The sequence below is a fragment of the Malurus melanocephalus genome, unplaced genomic scaffold (genome assembly GCF_030028575.1).
Source record: "Malurus melanocephalus ecotype Western Australia unplaced genomic scaffold, MMel_1.1 scaffold_252, whole genome shotgun sequence".
NCBI lineage: Eukaryota > Metazoa > Chordata > Aves > Passeriformes > Maluridae > Malurus > Malurus melanocephalus.
The window spans coordinates 677,808-690,722 of NW_026623484.1; the positions used below are offsets into that span (position 1 = coordinate 677,808).

General features: G+C 42.3%; 1 protein-coding gene across 5 annotated transcripts in view; it reads left to right on the top strand.

Annotated features, from left to right (window-relative positions):
* Positions 1-5,812, top strand: part of ADD3 (adducin 3) — a 90,906-nt gene extending 85,094 nt beyond the window's left edge. For 4 of the 5 annotated variants that reach the window (XM_057375547.1, XM_057375550.1, XM_057375548.1 and 1 more), the window contains 3 exons: positions 684-773; positions 1,497-1,617; positions 3,284-5,809. In XM_057375547.1, the coding sequence (XP_057231530.1) occupies positions 684-773; positions 1,497-1,617; positions 3,284-3,582 (510 nt within the window). In that variant the 3' untranslated portion in view covers positions 3,583-5,809. Of the gene's footprint in view, positions 1-683; positions 774-1,496; positions 1,618-2,505; positions 2,602-3,283 lie in introns of all 5 variants that reach the window. The other variant, XM_057375552.1, reaches the window with a different exon arrangement.
* Positions 5,813-12,915: the final 7,103 nt, after the last annotated feature.

A 12,915-nucleotide genomic window follows, 5' to 3' on the forward strand; every position in this document is an offset into this window, starting at 1 on the left:
CACACTGACCAAATACTCCACCCTCAGCATAACTGTACCAACAGATATTCAGGACATTTTTCATTTGATTGCGTTTTTTTCTCTTTCTTCGAAAGCCCTATATCAATATCCTTGGGGACTGAAGTAGAGTTAGAAGGAGCAACTCCCTTCCTCAGAACTGGAAAGGCACCCTCTAATCATCTAGAGATTAATAATACATGTCCCAGTCAATGCTTTTTAATTTGATGTATGTCACTAGCTCATAGAGAGTTTATTCCTATTTTTCTGCTGTAATTTTTTTTTTGTATGATCTATGTTGGTTGGGTTAGTTTAGGGAAAATAATAAACTTTTCACAGATTACCCAACCTTTGTGGCCACAGAGTTCTCTCCAGTAGGTGAACACGTGTCGTTTATGAGGTGGAGAGGACAGGTTCAGGGACTATTCCTGGGAGCTTATTTCTAAATGCTGGCTTATGTGAAGGGCAGGATCTGGTGAATGTTTGGGAGTACTGAAAGAGCCAAACAACGAACGCTGTGTATTTTGAGGTGGAAGAAGAGTTTTTAATTTTTAGGTGCAGCAGCACGCAGCTTGATCCTCTAGCCATTCACTGCTGCTTGTGTTAGTGACTTTGCAAAGCTGACGGGCCTAGGATTTTTTGAAGAGAAATATCCATTTGTAACCTGATTTATTTTCTCTGTATAGATAAGAGAGCAAAACCGATACGACCTAAAGACAGCAGGACCTCAGTCTCAGCTGCTCGCAGGGATCGTTGTGGATAAAAAGCCAAGTTCAGTGAGTACAACATAATTAACTCATTTACAGCTGTTCAGGTTATTTGGCTGCCTGTCTTTCAAATGTCAGCCTGGGCCATTTTAGTTTTAAATGTTTTGTTAGAACTGATAATTTTATTGCCAGTTCTAGAGGTGTGATRCATCTTATTCATGGTTCATTTTTAAAGGTTTAAAATGTTAGTTTCAAACTGAGATATGCATATTAAGTTTGCCTCCGTTAATATTAATAAAGTAGGATCCTTGTCTAAGATCATTTAAGTGAGAGAGGAAGAACTCTGGAATGCATGGGGACAAAAATAGTCTTCATTAGTCTGTGGAACAATTGAGGCCCAGAAATAGCTGAATTTAAAAGGTGGGTTGTGACCATGTGGAAGACAGCTTTCATTAGAAACAGGCTTCTTATTGGRAGAGAAGGTTTCCAATTTCTTACCTGCCCATACTAATCTTTCCTTGAATAGAATATACTTACTTTCAAACAATACAGTTATCCCTAATAAGGTTATCCARCAAACTGTGATGAATTAGAATTGGAATTCTATATGTCTTAAGATTTTTCCAGCTATCCAACAGTCAGTACATCTGTGTTTTACTTCCATATTCCCTGCCAAAGCTTTGCCACCAAACTCTGGGGGTAAAAAACTAAAGAAGAGACATTAGCTCTGCACGTTTTGCTTGTTGCTTCTTATTTTTTAACTGTTAAACTCTGTGGCTTTCTCTTTCCCAGCCAATGCAGTTTGATGATGAGCACGCACCACCCGCACCACCCAACCCGTTCAGCCACCTCACCGAAAAGGAACTGGAAGAGTACAAGAAAACCATCGAGCGCAAGCAGCTGGGGTTGGAAGGTCAGCAGTGTGGTTTGAATTGCTGGGTTTGCATTTTAATAATGAGCTTGAAAATATCTACTGTAAAAATTGTGTGCATGTTAATTATTAGCATATACTGTTGGCAGCTAGGTTAGGACTAATCATTCCTTGGGGTGATASAATTCTTGTGTTAAATGTGATTTGTTCTTTTAGTTTAGTTAATGCTGGAATTAAAGCAATAAAATGTTTGCACAGAAATGGGATTGACAAAAACACTATCTAACATGATAAATGTTTTGTCAGAATCATAGATTAAGGTGGGAGAGTCCTAAGAAGGTCATCTTAATCCGACTCCTCCTCAGAGCTGATACTTAAGTTAGTTTAAGTTGCTCAAGTCTGTTCCCAGCTGAGCAAAAGTTTCTGAGATGTTTGGCCCTGGCTTCTTTAATTTTACTTCTGTTCTCTAAGTATRCAAGTCTCATCTACTTTCACTTTTCATATCTTCTCCCAATACTACTATTGCATAGAGAATTACTAATTCAGGGTTGATTTTATTCTTTAACAATAACACTTACTGGGCATTCTTCTTAACTAATACTGTGTAATAAAACAACTTTGCCATATGTCACATTCAGGRTATAGTTTAACCAGCAGACTGTGACTTATGGCTAGATAAAACTGTGCTACTTTTGGAATGCGACCCTGTCACCTTTTTTAATATTTTCTAATACAGTACTAATATATACTGATTTTTAGCAGATAAAACAAGTAAATCTATAGTTTCAACTGTGTATTGTAACTTTGTGCTGTTGTCAGCATGAGCAACACAAAGCTATAGCAGAGCTGTAACTCTTGTAGCACCAGCACTGACACTCTTGCTTGATTTTTCACTTTTGCTTGGCTACTAACTCACATCTTGTCCTGCAGATGCTGATCAGGAATTATTCTCAGATGACGGTTCATCTGTGTCACAAATTCAGTCACAAACTCAATCCCCGCAAAATGTCCCAGAAAGATTAGAAGGTATTCCATGCAATTTCTGTACAATGCCAAGGGCTCCAATAACCCAAGTCCTCCACTTTTCTGCTGCACTCTTCCACTTGCATGAAGTCAACTGAACCAAAAGGAGCCCTTTTTTTTGCAAAGTCTGGGCGGTACTCTGTCCAGAAAACTATTTTTACCAATTTTTTCTAATACATAATTCTCACAAACAGAAAACAAYACAGGGCATGCTGAAACTTAGATATTAATAAGTTGAAGTAAATACATATATTTTTATGTTACTGAAAATGTTAAGTTATTTTGCCTAAGACTTTTCCCACTAAGTCTAAGTATGCATTTTGAAAGGCAGGTTCTCCCAAGCTTTCTGTATGGAATGGCTGTGTTTTCATAAATCAGTCTCTTACATTAAAATGTAATTCTGACTGTGCTTGAGACTGTGTATGCTGTGTAGAATGTATTTGTATATATTCTATACACCTTGAGCTGTGCATGCAGCTGACAGAGATAAAGTCAGGTTTTTCAGCCCATTTTCCTTTAATGACATTTTCTCTGTGTTGTCTGCTTACAGCAAGTAAGATTGTGGATAAAGGGGAACAAAACAAATCTTTGGATCACAGTCCAGACTCACAGGCTTTGTCTCAATACTGGGTTTTTTTTTTTGCATGAGAGTATACACAAATAATTGCAAAATTTGCTCTTTCAGAAAATCACGAGGATTTCTACACCCAGGATGCCAACCTAATATCCGTGGAGATGCCAGTTGTGGTGGTGAACGGGAAGGATGATGCACACGATGTGGAAGAGGATCTCACCAAGAGGGTCAGTCAGTTAACCACGAGTACTGTRGAGAGTGTAGAGATTACCATTAAAAGCTCTGAAAAGATAGAAGAGGCCCTGTCCCCTGAAGGGTCGCCTTCCAAATCCCCTTCAAAGAAGAAGAAGAAATTCCGCACCCCATCCTTCCTGAAAAAGAGCAAAAAGAAGGAGAAGGTGGAGGCGTAAGTGCAGCTCTGTGGTGAGGAGACATTGCACATTTTAAACGTTTAAGTTGACCATTAACAGCGTAGTGTTAGGGGTGTGCAGTAACTGGACTTTTAACCTAAACAAGTAGAAACTGGAAGAGGTTTTGCTTTAAAGAAACCAAACAAAGAGACAAACACACACAAAAAAAAAAAAAAAGCCTTTCATGTTAATTGCAAGTTAATTCATCTCTCATTTAACTGTGTCCAAAATTGCTATGAGGGTTGGAAACATTGATTAGTTTCATGTAGAACTACACTGGCAGGTGCTCAATTACCATCATAGCAAGGTCAAATACCATCACAGTATGCAGCAGCAAGTTCTGCTTGGAGTATTTTGCAGACCTTAAAATTTTCAGTACAGWTAAAGTCTTTATTAAAGTTACTGTTGAGTGATCATATGACTTTTTAAAACTGCTGTCTCATTTGGAAACCAGATCACACATTTTTGTATTGTGGTTTTTGACCATATATTTTGTTTCTGTACCCCTGTTTGAGTGGGTGCATATTAACAGCACACCTTTACATCTTTTTTAAGATTAGCTCATATAGAAATATTATACACTGGCACATAATACTAGGGGAAAAACTGTGTAAGAGAAAGTTTATTTGGAATTATACAAAATGTCTAAAGAATTCCATTATTCAATAACTTTTTTGCCAAATATTTCATTTTAGTGAAATATAATTTTTGAAGACTTCTTTTTTATTCTATCAGTTGGGGYGGGGGAAACCCTTATTTTTCAAGAAGGGGGATTTTATACACTTAACATTGATAATTTAGTTTAACTGGCAAAACAAAAAGAAGATTTTATATGTTCAAATGTTTGTATACCATTCAGTATAAAGGTATTATAAGCATGTGAACCAAGCATTTAATAGTTAGAGTGTATTTAAGAATGCTTGGTTTAGAGTATACTTAAATATAATTCAGGAATCCAGGGACTTCAAAATCAAAGGATAAAAGCATATAAAATTGAACTGGATTCATGCCTAAAAATTACATGTGGGTTGTTCTTTTTCTCTCTCATGGTATTGCTAATGAATGAAGAAAAATAACTCTTAACATAACCAAATGAAGGAAACAAAAATGTTAAAAGGGAAAGTGAAATAGTAGGGAAATAGGAGGAGACAAAGAAAGTAAAAGTTCGGTGATTATTTTTTTTAAATATATGATATGGATTGCAGGATATTTTTATTAAATCAGCAGAGTGACATTTCCATATTAGATGTTTTAAATAATTTGTATGGATTCATGCAGAGTGCAACACTTTGGGTTTTTTCTTCAGTTTCATTCAAATTGTAAAAGGGTCTCGTGAATCTGTGTTGTCCTTTGGATGAACCCAGAGCAAATCAGAGCCTAGTGCCATGGGTAAGGGTGGTACTGCCACTTACTCATTTTTACTTGTATTGTCATTTTAGTACTTTTACTGTATTGTAAATACAAACTAAACCTAGAAATTAACATAGGGGTTTCTTCGCTGTGTCAAATGTCTGTAAATCAGTCATCGCAATAGGAAGTACATCTTTAACATCCATGTGATTCCCAAATTACCGGTTGAAATATTACACAATATATAATTGTTAAATATGGCTGGAGAGTGGTTTGGCATGCAAAATGTTGATTATAGCATGTTCGGGGGCTGGTTAGCTTTGACCGTGTAAGTGTGATAATGCAATGTTGGAATGGATCCTGGAAACAATTTTCTAGCTGTCACTAAATACTGGAATCAGTGTTTTTAATCATAGTGGAAACTTTCAGTTGCTTACTTTGTTTTTTATGTTCTACATTATTTGTGTTGTATTACAACATATGTAGAAACAGTAACCTGTGAACTACGCTTTTCATAACTTTTTTAAAAATATATCTAAATGAATGCAATGTGCATAAATATTTTTTAAAATGCAACCGTGAACTATTTGCACCTTTTGCTAATGCCTCTATTTACTTGCTTTGGCATAAAGAATGAGCCAGCCAACTCTTGTGTCCTGTGGAAAATATATAAATGTTATCTGAAATTGCTCATAGATGTAATGCTAATTAATGTTAAATCACAAATAAACAGTATTTTAAATAGATGGATTTCATATAGCAGCCTTTTGTTTATGCACTTACATACCTTGCTTGTTGAGAAGATGCTTTGATTATGCACATTGCTTACCAAGAATTTATTCTGGAGTAAGTACAGAGCAAGGAAATAGCTCACAGAAATTACCTTTTTTAAAAATCATTATTAATAAAACAGAGGTTTTCCTAKAGGGAAAACTTAATGCAAAGTTATTTGAAGATATCTGTCTCATGCCTGCCAACATATGGTATATGTCAGAGCCTCTGAGACTGCAGAAGTTGCAGTGTTTTGTTTTTGTAGCTGTATCAACTCTGTGAAATATCTTTAAAGACTTCATAAATGTTTATTTTCCTTGTCCTTCCACAAATCAGCCTTTTKTTTCTGTTTACAAGAGAGTCAAAATTTAGCCCTCTGAGTCTCATGACAGTTTCATGAACTCGGTCCCCATGYGGTAGGATAATTTTGGTTTAGCATTTTAAATAAATCTTAAGGTTTTAGTAATTTTCTGACTATCACTTGTCTCCAGAAGMATCTACAGTCTGCTTAGTGCTGCACTAAAGTGAAAGTAGACACTGTATCAACATGGAGCAGCATCCACTGTAAGGCCAAGGGCATATATAATTTTCTTCTTTAAGCTTTCTTTATTCCCAAGAGTCTATAAATCACATCAAACTCTTCATTTTCACTTAAATCATACTCAAAGGATCTGAGATTCTGCAAGCTAAAGCATGGAATTAAAGTAGATGTTTGTRAAAGGCAAAATAAACATTAAAACTTTCGTTTTGGCAAGTAGGAGCCCTTGAAAAGGTGMGCTTCAAAATGGATCATTAACGTGATAGGAAATAATTATTGTCATTAGGCTGCTAAACCCAAGAGAGAGCAATACACAGAAGCAGTGTTTGCAGTAAGGAATTGCATGCAAGCTACCAGCCAAGAACATGAAAAAGGAAAAGTATTTATAAAGCTGTACWTCCAGGTGATCACCTGCTGTTCTTTACAGACTTCCAGCTGTTCTGGAGATGAGTGTTACATAGCAAACCACATTTTGCAGAATGTGCAGAATGAGGTCTGTGAGGCTTTGGATGCCACRAGGTGACAGAATAATGTCATGTTAGGGCTGTAGTAGGCCATTTTGACTAATACTCTCCTGCCTTGCCAGCTGAGTCCATGGCACGCTGTTGAGCACATGGCATAAATTACTGCTCTCCCTGGTGCAAGTAGTTGAGGATTTTCTATTTTCTACATATCCAGTTTGCAAAAGTGTTGAGTTTTCACCGTTTCAACCCATGGAAACTTCTCAAGCAGGATGTACTGCAACGTAGCCAAGGACAGTGAGAAAGAGCACGTGAGTCTGATGGAAACTTGTGACGTGAGYGCTGATGTTCTCTCTCTTCCTTTCYGCAAACKGGCAGGGAAACGCATCCCCTGGCCCGTGGGGTGCCTGTGTGGGTTGGTGTTTGTTCTTGCAGAGGCCCAGCGTGTTTAAAGGGGTGCAGGGCTCTGTGAAGCACTGACTGAAGCTGCCTGGCCGTGTGTGCAGGGCAGCTGGAGTGTGGCCAGCCTGGCCATGGGCGTTGGCACGGGCACGGCTCCAGTGGTGTGAGCAGAGCGCTGGGAACACTGGGAAGGCGTTCCGTGATGATGGGCACTGCTGGCACTGTCACACAGCCCGCAGGAACTGCTCTGTCACAGACCTGCAGCTTGGCCAAACTTCCACTGACTCTCAGGGAAATAGTAAAAAGCCTGTCTCCAATATGAGGGTTGCTCAGTCCTTGCCCACAGTTTCTATTCTCAGTTTCAAAGCCAGCAGTAATTTAGGTTTCTAAGAGAAGAGATTGACAGAATGCAATATGAAGAAACTTGTATTTTTGTACAGCCTTGTTCTTTGGAAGTGTTTGGGTACAATAACTACTTTTTACATGTGCTAGCAGTACAGGCAAACACACCCAAGCGGTTTTCACATGCAGTAGGACACAGCATGGACAGCTTCCGTCAAGTTTGATCGGCTTAAAAGCAACCAGAACAAAGACTCATGATGAGAACTGGAGAGCGAACGGGAGTTCACACTCTGAAATCKCGGTTGAGTCCCAAAGTCAGAGCGTCTCGGAGGTGAAAATTCAAGCGGYCTTTAGGTGGCATCAGAGCCTCGCGTTTGCTGCCTTTGTTCCCTGCAGTCGCAAAGCTTCTAACAAAGCGCTTTCAAAGAAGGTATTTTTGGTAGTGCTTTTGTGGGCTTTATTCCAGTTCCAGTGCAGGGAGATGAAAGCAGACATCTGGCTGCCGGACTCATTTTCTATATTGATTCATTTCAAAATCCAGCAATGAAGCAGGCTTTGTCAGGGAGGCAAGACTCTTCCTCTCCTTGCCGTCCTCTTGCACTTTTGCAACAAGCTAAGAATGTTGAAGGGTTTTTTGCACTTTTTAGCTCGCTCCACTGAGCAGAAGAATATCCATATATTAAATATTTTGTCTCTGCCAACCTTACCCACAGCCCAGAGACTTCTCAGAGTTTCTAGATGGTGGGGCAGAAGTCACAGGAGACTCCAGTGGAAGACCACTGGTGCTAAAGAATCCTGCACCTTTCACCTTCCTGCCTCACCTGCTTCCTTGTCATGAAGTCCAAGCACATTTCCTTTCACATTTTCAGTGATGGCTCGATAGGACTGCATGTCTCTGGACACTGCTGGAGCTTTTGCAAGTTTTTAATTTGCAAATGTTATTTGTAAAAACAAAACTTGTGCCCTGGGTTATGAGGACAGTGAGTAGCTGAACTCTGTAAGGAACAACTGAAATTCTCTGCAGTGGTGACGTGGTCCTGGGCATGGTCCTGACCRCTCCCAGCCCCAGCTGACATTGCCAGCTGGGCTGGATTTGACCTTTGGCATGTCAGCTGCTGGCTGCTCTCTGACCTCGAAGGCAGGGCGCTCATCCCTCCTGCCAAAGGTACAGAAAGTTCAAACATCGACTAAAGTGAGGTGCTTAACTTAATGGCYTGGCTTTTCTCAAAGGGCTGAGCACTTTGCCATGCCAGGGAGGGCTGCAGAAAGGCAAGTTGTGTAGCCCTTGGCTTGATGCAGTGACAGCCAAATAATCCTTGAACTGCAGAGAAAAAAGCAGCCCCCAACATCAGCATTTTGATCAGCTGTGCTTGAGGACCTCGCAGGGACTGAGTTTCTCAGTGAACATCCTGCCAGTGAACATCCTGCCCAGGCCTTTCCCTCTTCTCCATGCCCCACAGGGACTGGAAAGGGAAAGGTTGCTGCAGATGGGTGATTTCCTTTATCCAGGGTGTTGACCCTTAGCAAACATGCCATGTTTGGGGGGCTCTGAGTGTTAATGGCAGTGTGGAGACCTGTGCCCACACCGGTGTTAATAGCAGTGTAGGGATCTGCCTGGCATGACAAGCTGGCATTTGGCTGATGTGTGCCCAGGCAGGTGCTGAGCTGGRGCCACAGAGGGGCTCCAGAGCACCAAAGCTGCCTCATCTCCCACGCTGTACCTTTGCAGGGTGCCAAAAAGGACCTGCAGAAAACTCTGAACACACTGCAATAGCTGCAGCTTATACGCAGTGCTTTGCCTTTGGATCCTGGACACTGTCAGCCCCAATCCTTTTGATGGATGGACAAGGCAGAAGTCTTCCCCTTTAGCAGGAGGGGAATGTGGGACATAACTCCCTTCTCCAAACAGGAACTACCAATTTCTTACTCCARTGAGTATCAGCATGCTCCCCTTTCTAGCAGGCAGAGTAAGTTTTCAATATTTATTCTTTCCATCTGGCTAGACAGCTCTCTCAAACACCAATACCTGTAATTACATATATTATGTATATTTGTATATACATATTACACATGCTAATTGTATCTACAGAGGCATTAAAACATTTACCTTACTTGACTTCAGTTTTATTTTAAAGTTGGCAACATCCAGCCAACATGAGGAATATGCTGTATAAATAATTTGAGTTCATTTAGATTTATTCAGCAGTGTTTACAACTAATAAGTAACCACAGGCTTTAAGTCCTGATCTCCTGGCATCTCCTACATGTGATCATTCACCTTCAGCTGGAGCAGCTGGTTCTTCCTGGATTTATTTAATGGGGCCAACTTCACAAATGATCTGGAAGAAGAGTGTTGGGCAGAATTTGCTCTGCTACTCTGTGTCTAATGGGAGAATATTTGGGTGTTGGGAGTAGTTTTCTTACAAGCAGGTTATTTTGGGCTGTCTTAACACACTTGGCTTGATTTCTACCTTTTCAGTTGCTTTAGGGCACTGGAGATGCCCCAAATGCCTTCTCAGGGTGAGGGTGAAGGCGCTGTGTCAGTGTTAGCTGTTCCATCCAGCACCAGGATGTCTGGGGTACCAGCTGCTCACTGGTATAGATATTTCAAAATCTACTGTGTCCTGTCCCTTCATTGGAAATTAGCTGTGTGCAAATGAGGCAAGGAAATTGGGCTTGATGATCCTTGTGGGTCCATTCCATCTCAGGATATTCTATAATTTTGGGTTATTTTTTTACACTGGGCWTTTAAAGTTTGAAAGCAAAGTACACTTTGCATTCGCTTTCAGTCTCTTCCTTCACTTTAACCCTCATGAGTGCTGATGACATGGTGACAGTACTGCACAGGGAGCAGTTTGGCTGAAGAAACCTCTACCTCTGTGAAAATAATCACATCTGAGAGTTCTTTTCAAGCTGTGGAGGATTTGTGTGACCTGGTCAAAGGCTCTCCYGGGGGCTTCCTTCAGCATCTCCAACCTCCCTGGAGCCCACTTGAGCGTGGCACAGCTCACTGAGACTCACCGTGTGCTGCTTTTCAGGTGGGTTTTGTGAAGCCACACTCATTTCATCAACCTGTAAGGCCAGGAGTCAGCCTTTGCTCTCAGTGCTGTCCCTAAAGCAGAGGGAAGCATCCCCCAGTGTCAGCCTGTGCCCAGCATATGGGTTAAATAGCTTTGAGCAACACCAGTGCACGTGTGCAAGTGCCTTTTTTGGCAGCTGCTTCTAGTTTGATAGATGCAGTTATGAATTGATTTTATGATTAGACAACACAATTCCTCCAGTCCTAGAGGARTGACAGCTCCTGTGTTAAGTGAAATGCTGTGGCCAGGGGCAGGGGTGGCTATATCCATGCTCCAGCTCCAGTGGTGGCAAGGATGCTCCTCKCTGCCAGGCAGTGCTGTTGGAGAGTCAGGTACAGGAATGCCCAGTGCTGTGCTCTGGGCAGCAGAGATAATGTCAAGTTACTGATGGCTCCCTTCAGCCCATTATCCYCTGTTGGTGCTGTGTCTGTTTCCTGTCTCTGGGAGTTACCTTGCCAGGCTCATTAATGCCGTGTGCCACTCCAATTCATCCAGTGCAGTTGTCAGAGACAGCATTTAACATGGCAAGGGAGGACAGGAGTGTGACTGAGCTTGTTTAAAACATCACCCAGGCAGAGAGGTGAAGGGCCCTTGGCTGGGAGCAWGGCAAACAAGAGCTGCTCCAGCAGYRCTACCAAACCTCKTCCCATTCCTGCCTCCAGCCCAAMACTTCGGGARCARCACCAGGGTGCAACTCAGCGGCCATGGCTCACCTGTACTGTCCCTGCAGACCCGAGAAGAGTCCTTAGAAGTGAGGATGTGCTGTAAGTTGCCAGCAGCTCTGGGACAGCCGCTCAGCACGTGCTCCAAAACATGCCCAGGGCCACTGCTGCACAGGACAGGAAACCAAACCTACYCCCAAATCTGCCCAGTGAGGAGTGCTCCTGACCTCCGCAGGGGGAAGCATGCACTGTGGGTGCTGTGCCATTGCCAACATAGAGACTTTGGTGTGTGGAGCTTTGGAGGAAGCCAGGAAATCTCCCGTTGCTGCCTGCCAAGGATTCAGCTGTGCACAGGCAGTGGAGCTACACTCTGGAGACCCCCTGACCCCCAGGCTGAGCACTGGGCCAGGGCTCCCCAGCCAGCCCATCCTGCTGTGCCGGGGGCTCACAGACCTGGACTCCTCACCCACCCTATTGTTCACAGCCATCCTCTCAAAGTTTATAAATAAACCCCATTTCCCTGCTGTCTTTGTGCTTTCCCATTTTGACGCACCCTTGATTTCCTCCTGTTCCAGAGGCCTTCAAACAAACAGCTCCTTTTTCTGTTGTTGCTTTGCTTCCTCCCAGCCCGGGTGCGAGCAGGCGGTGCCTGTGCTGGGGTGCACATCGGGTGCCAGGTGCCAGGATGCTGAGCACAGCGACGGGCTTATCTGACAGTTCCCCATCAATTACCCCATGTTGAAGGTGTGGGTGTTAATGTGCAACTCGGTGACGAAGCAGCTGGTTTACATGGGAGGAGGATGCTGAGCACGCCAGKAATGGGATGTAGGAGCCTGGTGCTATCCCAAACAACTCTTCCCTCTACAGGGTGAGGCAGAGCAGTCGGGCTCCTGCAAATCCAAGCATGAAGTGGGGAATCCACTTGATTCGTTGCTGCCCAGACAGGATCACAGCCCCGTTATCCTAAAAATAATGGGGTGTTCAAAACAAGGTGATTCCTCAATTAATTTTAATGGTGACACGTAATTTCTAAGCATTTTAAAACTCACCTCTCGCTGGCAATTTGCAGCCCTTTAACAGCAACTCTGGCTAACAGCATCTTTTGGGTAAATATTTAAGGAACACTAAAATCCACCCATGATCTATATAACTGCCCTTCTCTCTGTATCAATATTGGGGATTGCTCATTAGAYGTGGTCATAAATGCAGGTCTGTGCCTGGGCTGGCACAAGGAAGGGCGTGTTTTTGCTTTTTCAGCACTTGCATGGCGATGGCAGGCTAATTTTTAACTCTCTCCTTCTAATACTCATAGCATCTGGAAATCTCTGTCCACTGACCAGAGCCTGGGGTGTGAGGAGAGCTGGGGAGGGCAGGGATGCTCTGAGCATCATGGTGCTGCAGGGTGGGATGTGGGTGTGAGTGAAACTTTCCCTTTTTTGTTCCTTTTTTGTTCCTTTTTTGACTACTGCTGAAACCAATCTCCTGAGAAACACTGGGGGCTAGCATAGGTATTATTGGCAGCACTTCTGCCTCCCAAGTTAAACCCTCCTGTCGGGTTTTTAGTATCCAGTGGGTGATTCCCAAGCAGAAGTGAAATTGCCATCTCCCTTATATGTGCTCACGCCGCTAAGGTTAAAAAATAGCAGAGAGAGAAGCCTTAAAATATCTTGATATCTGAAATTCAGGAAGAAGGAAAAAAATAAAATAAAGAAAAAGAGGAGAGGGAG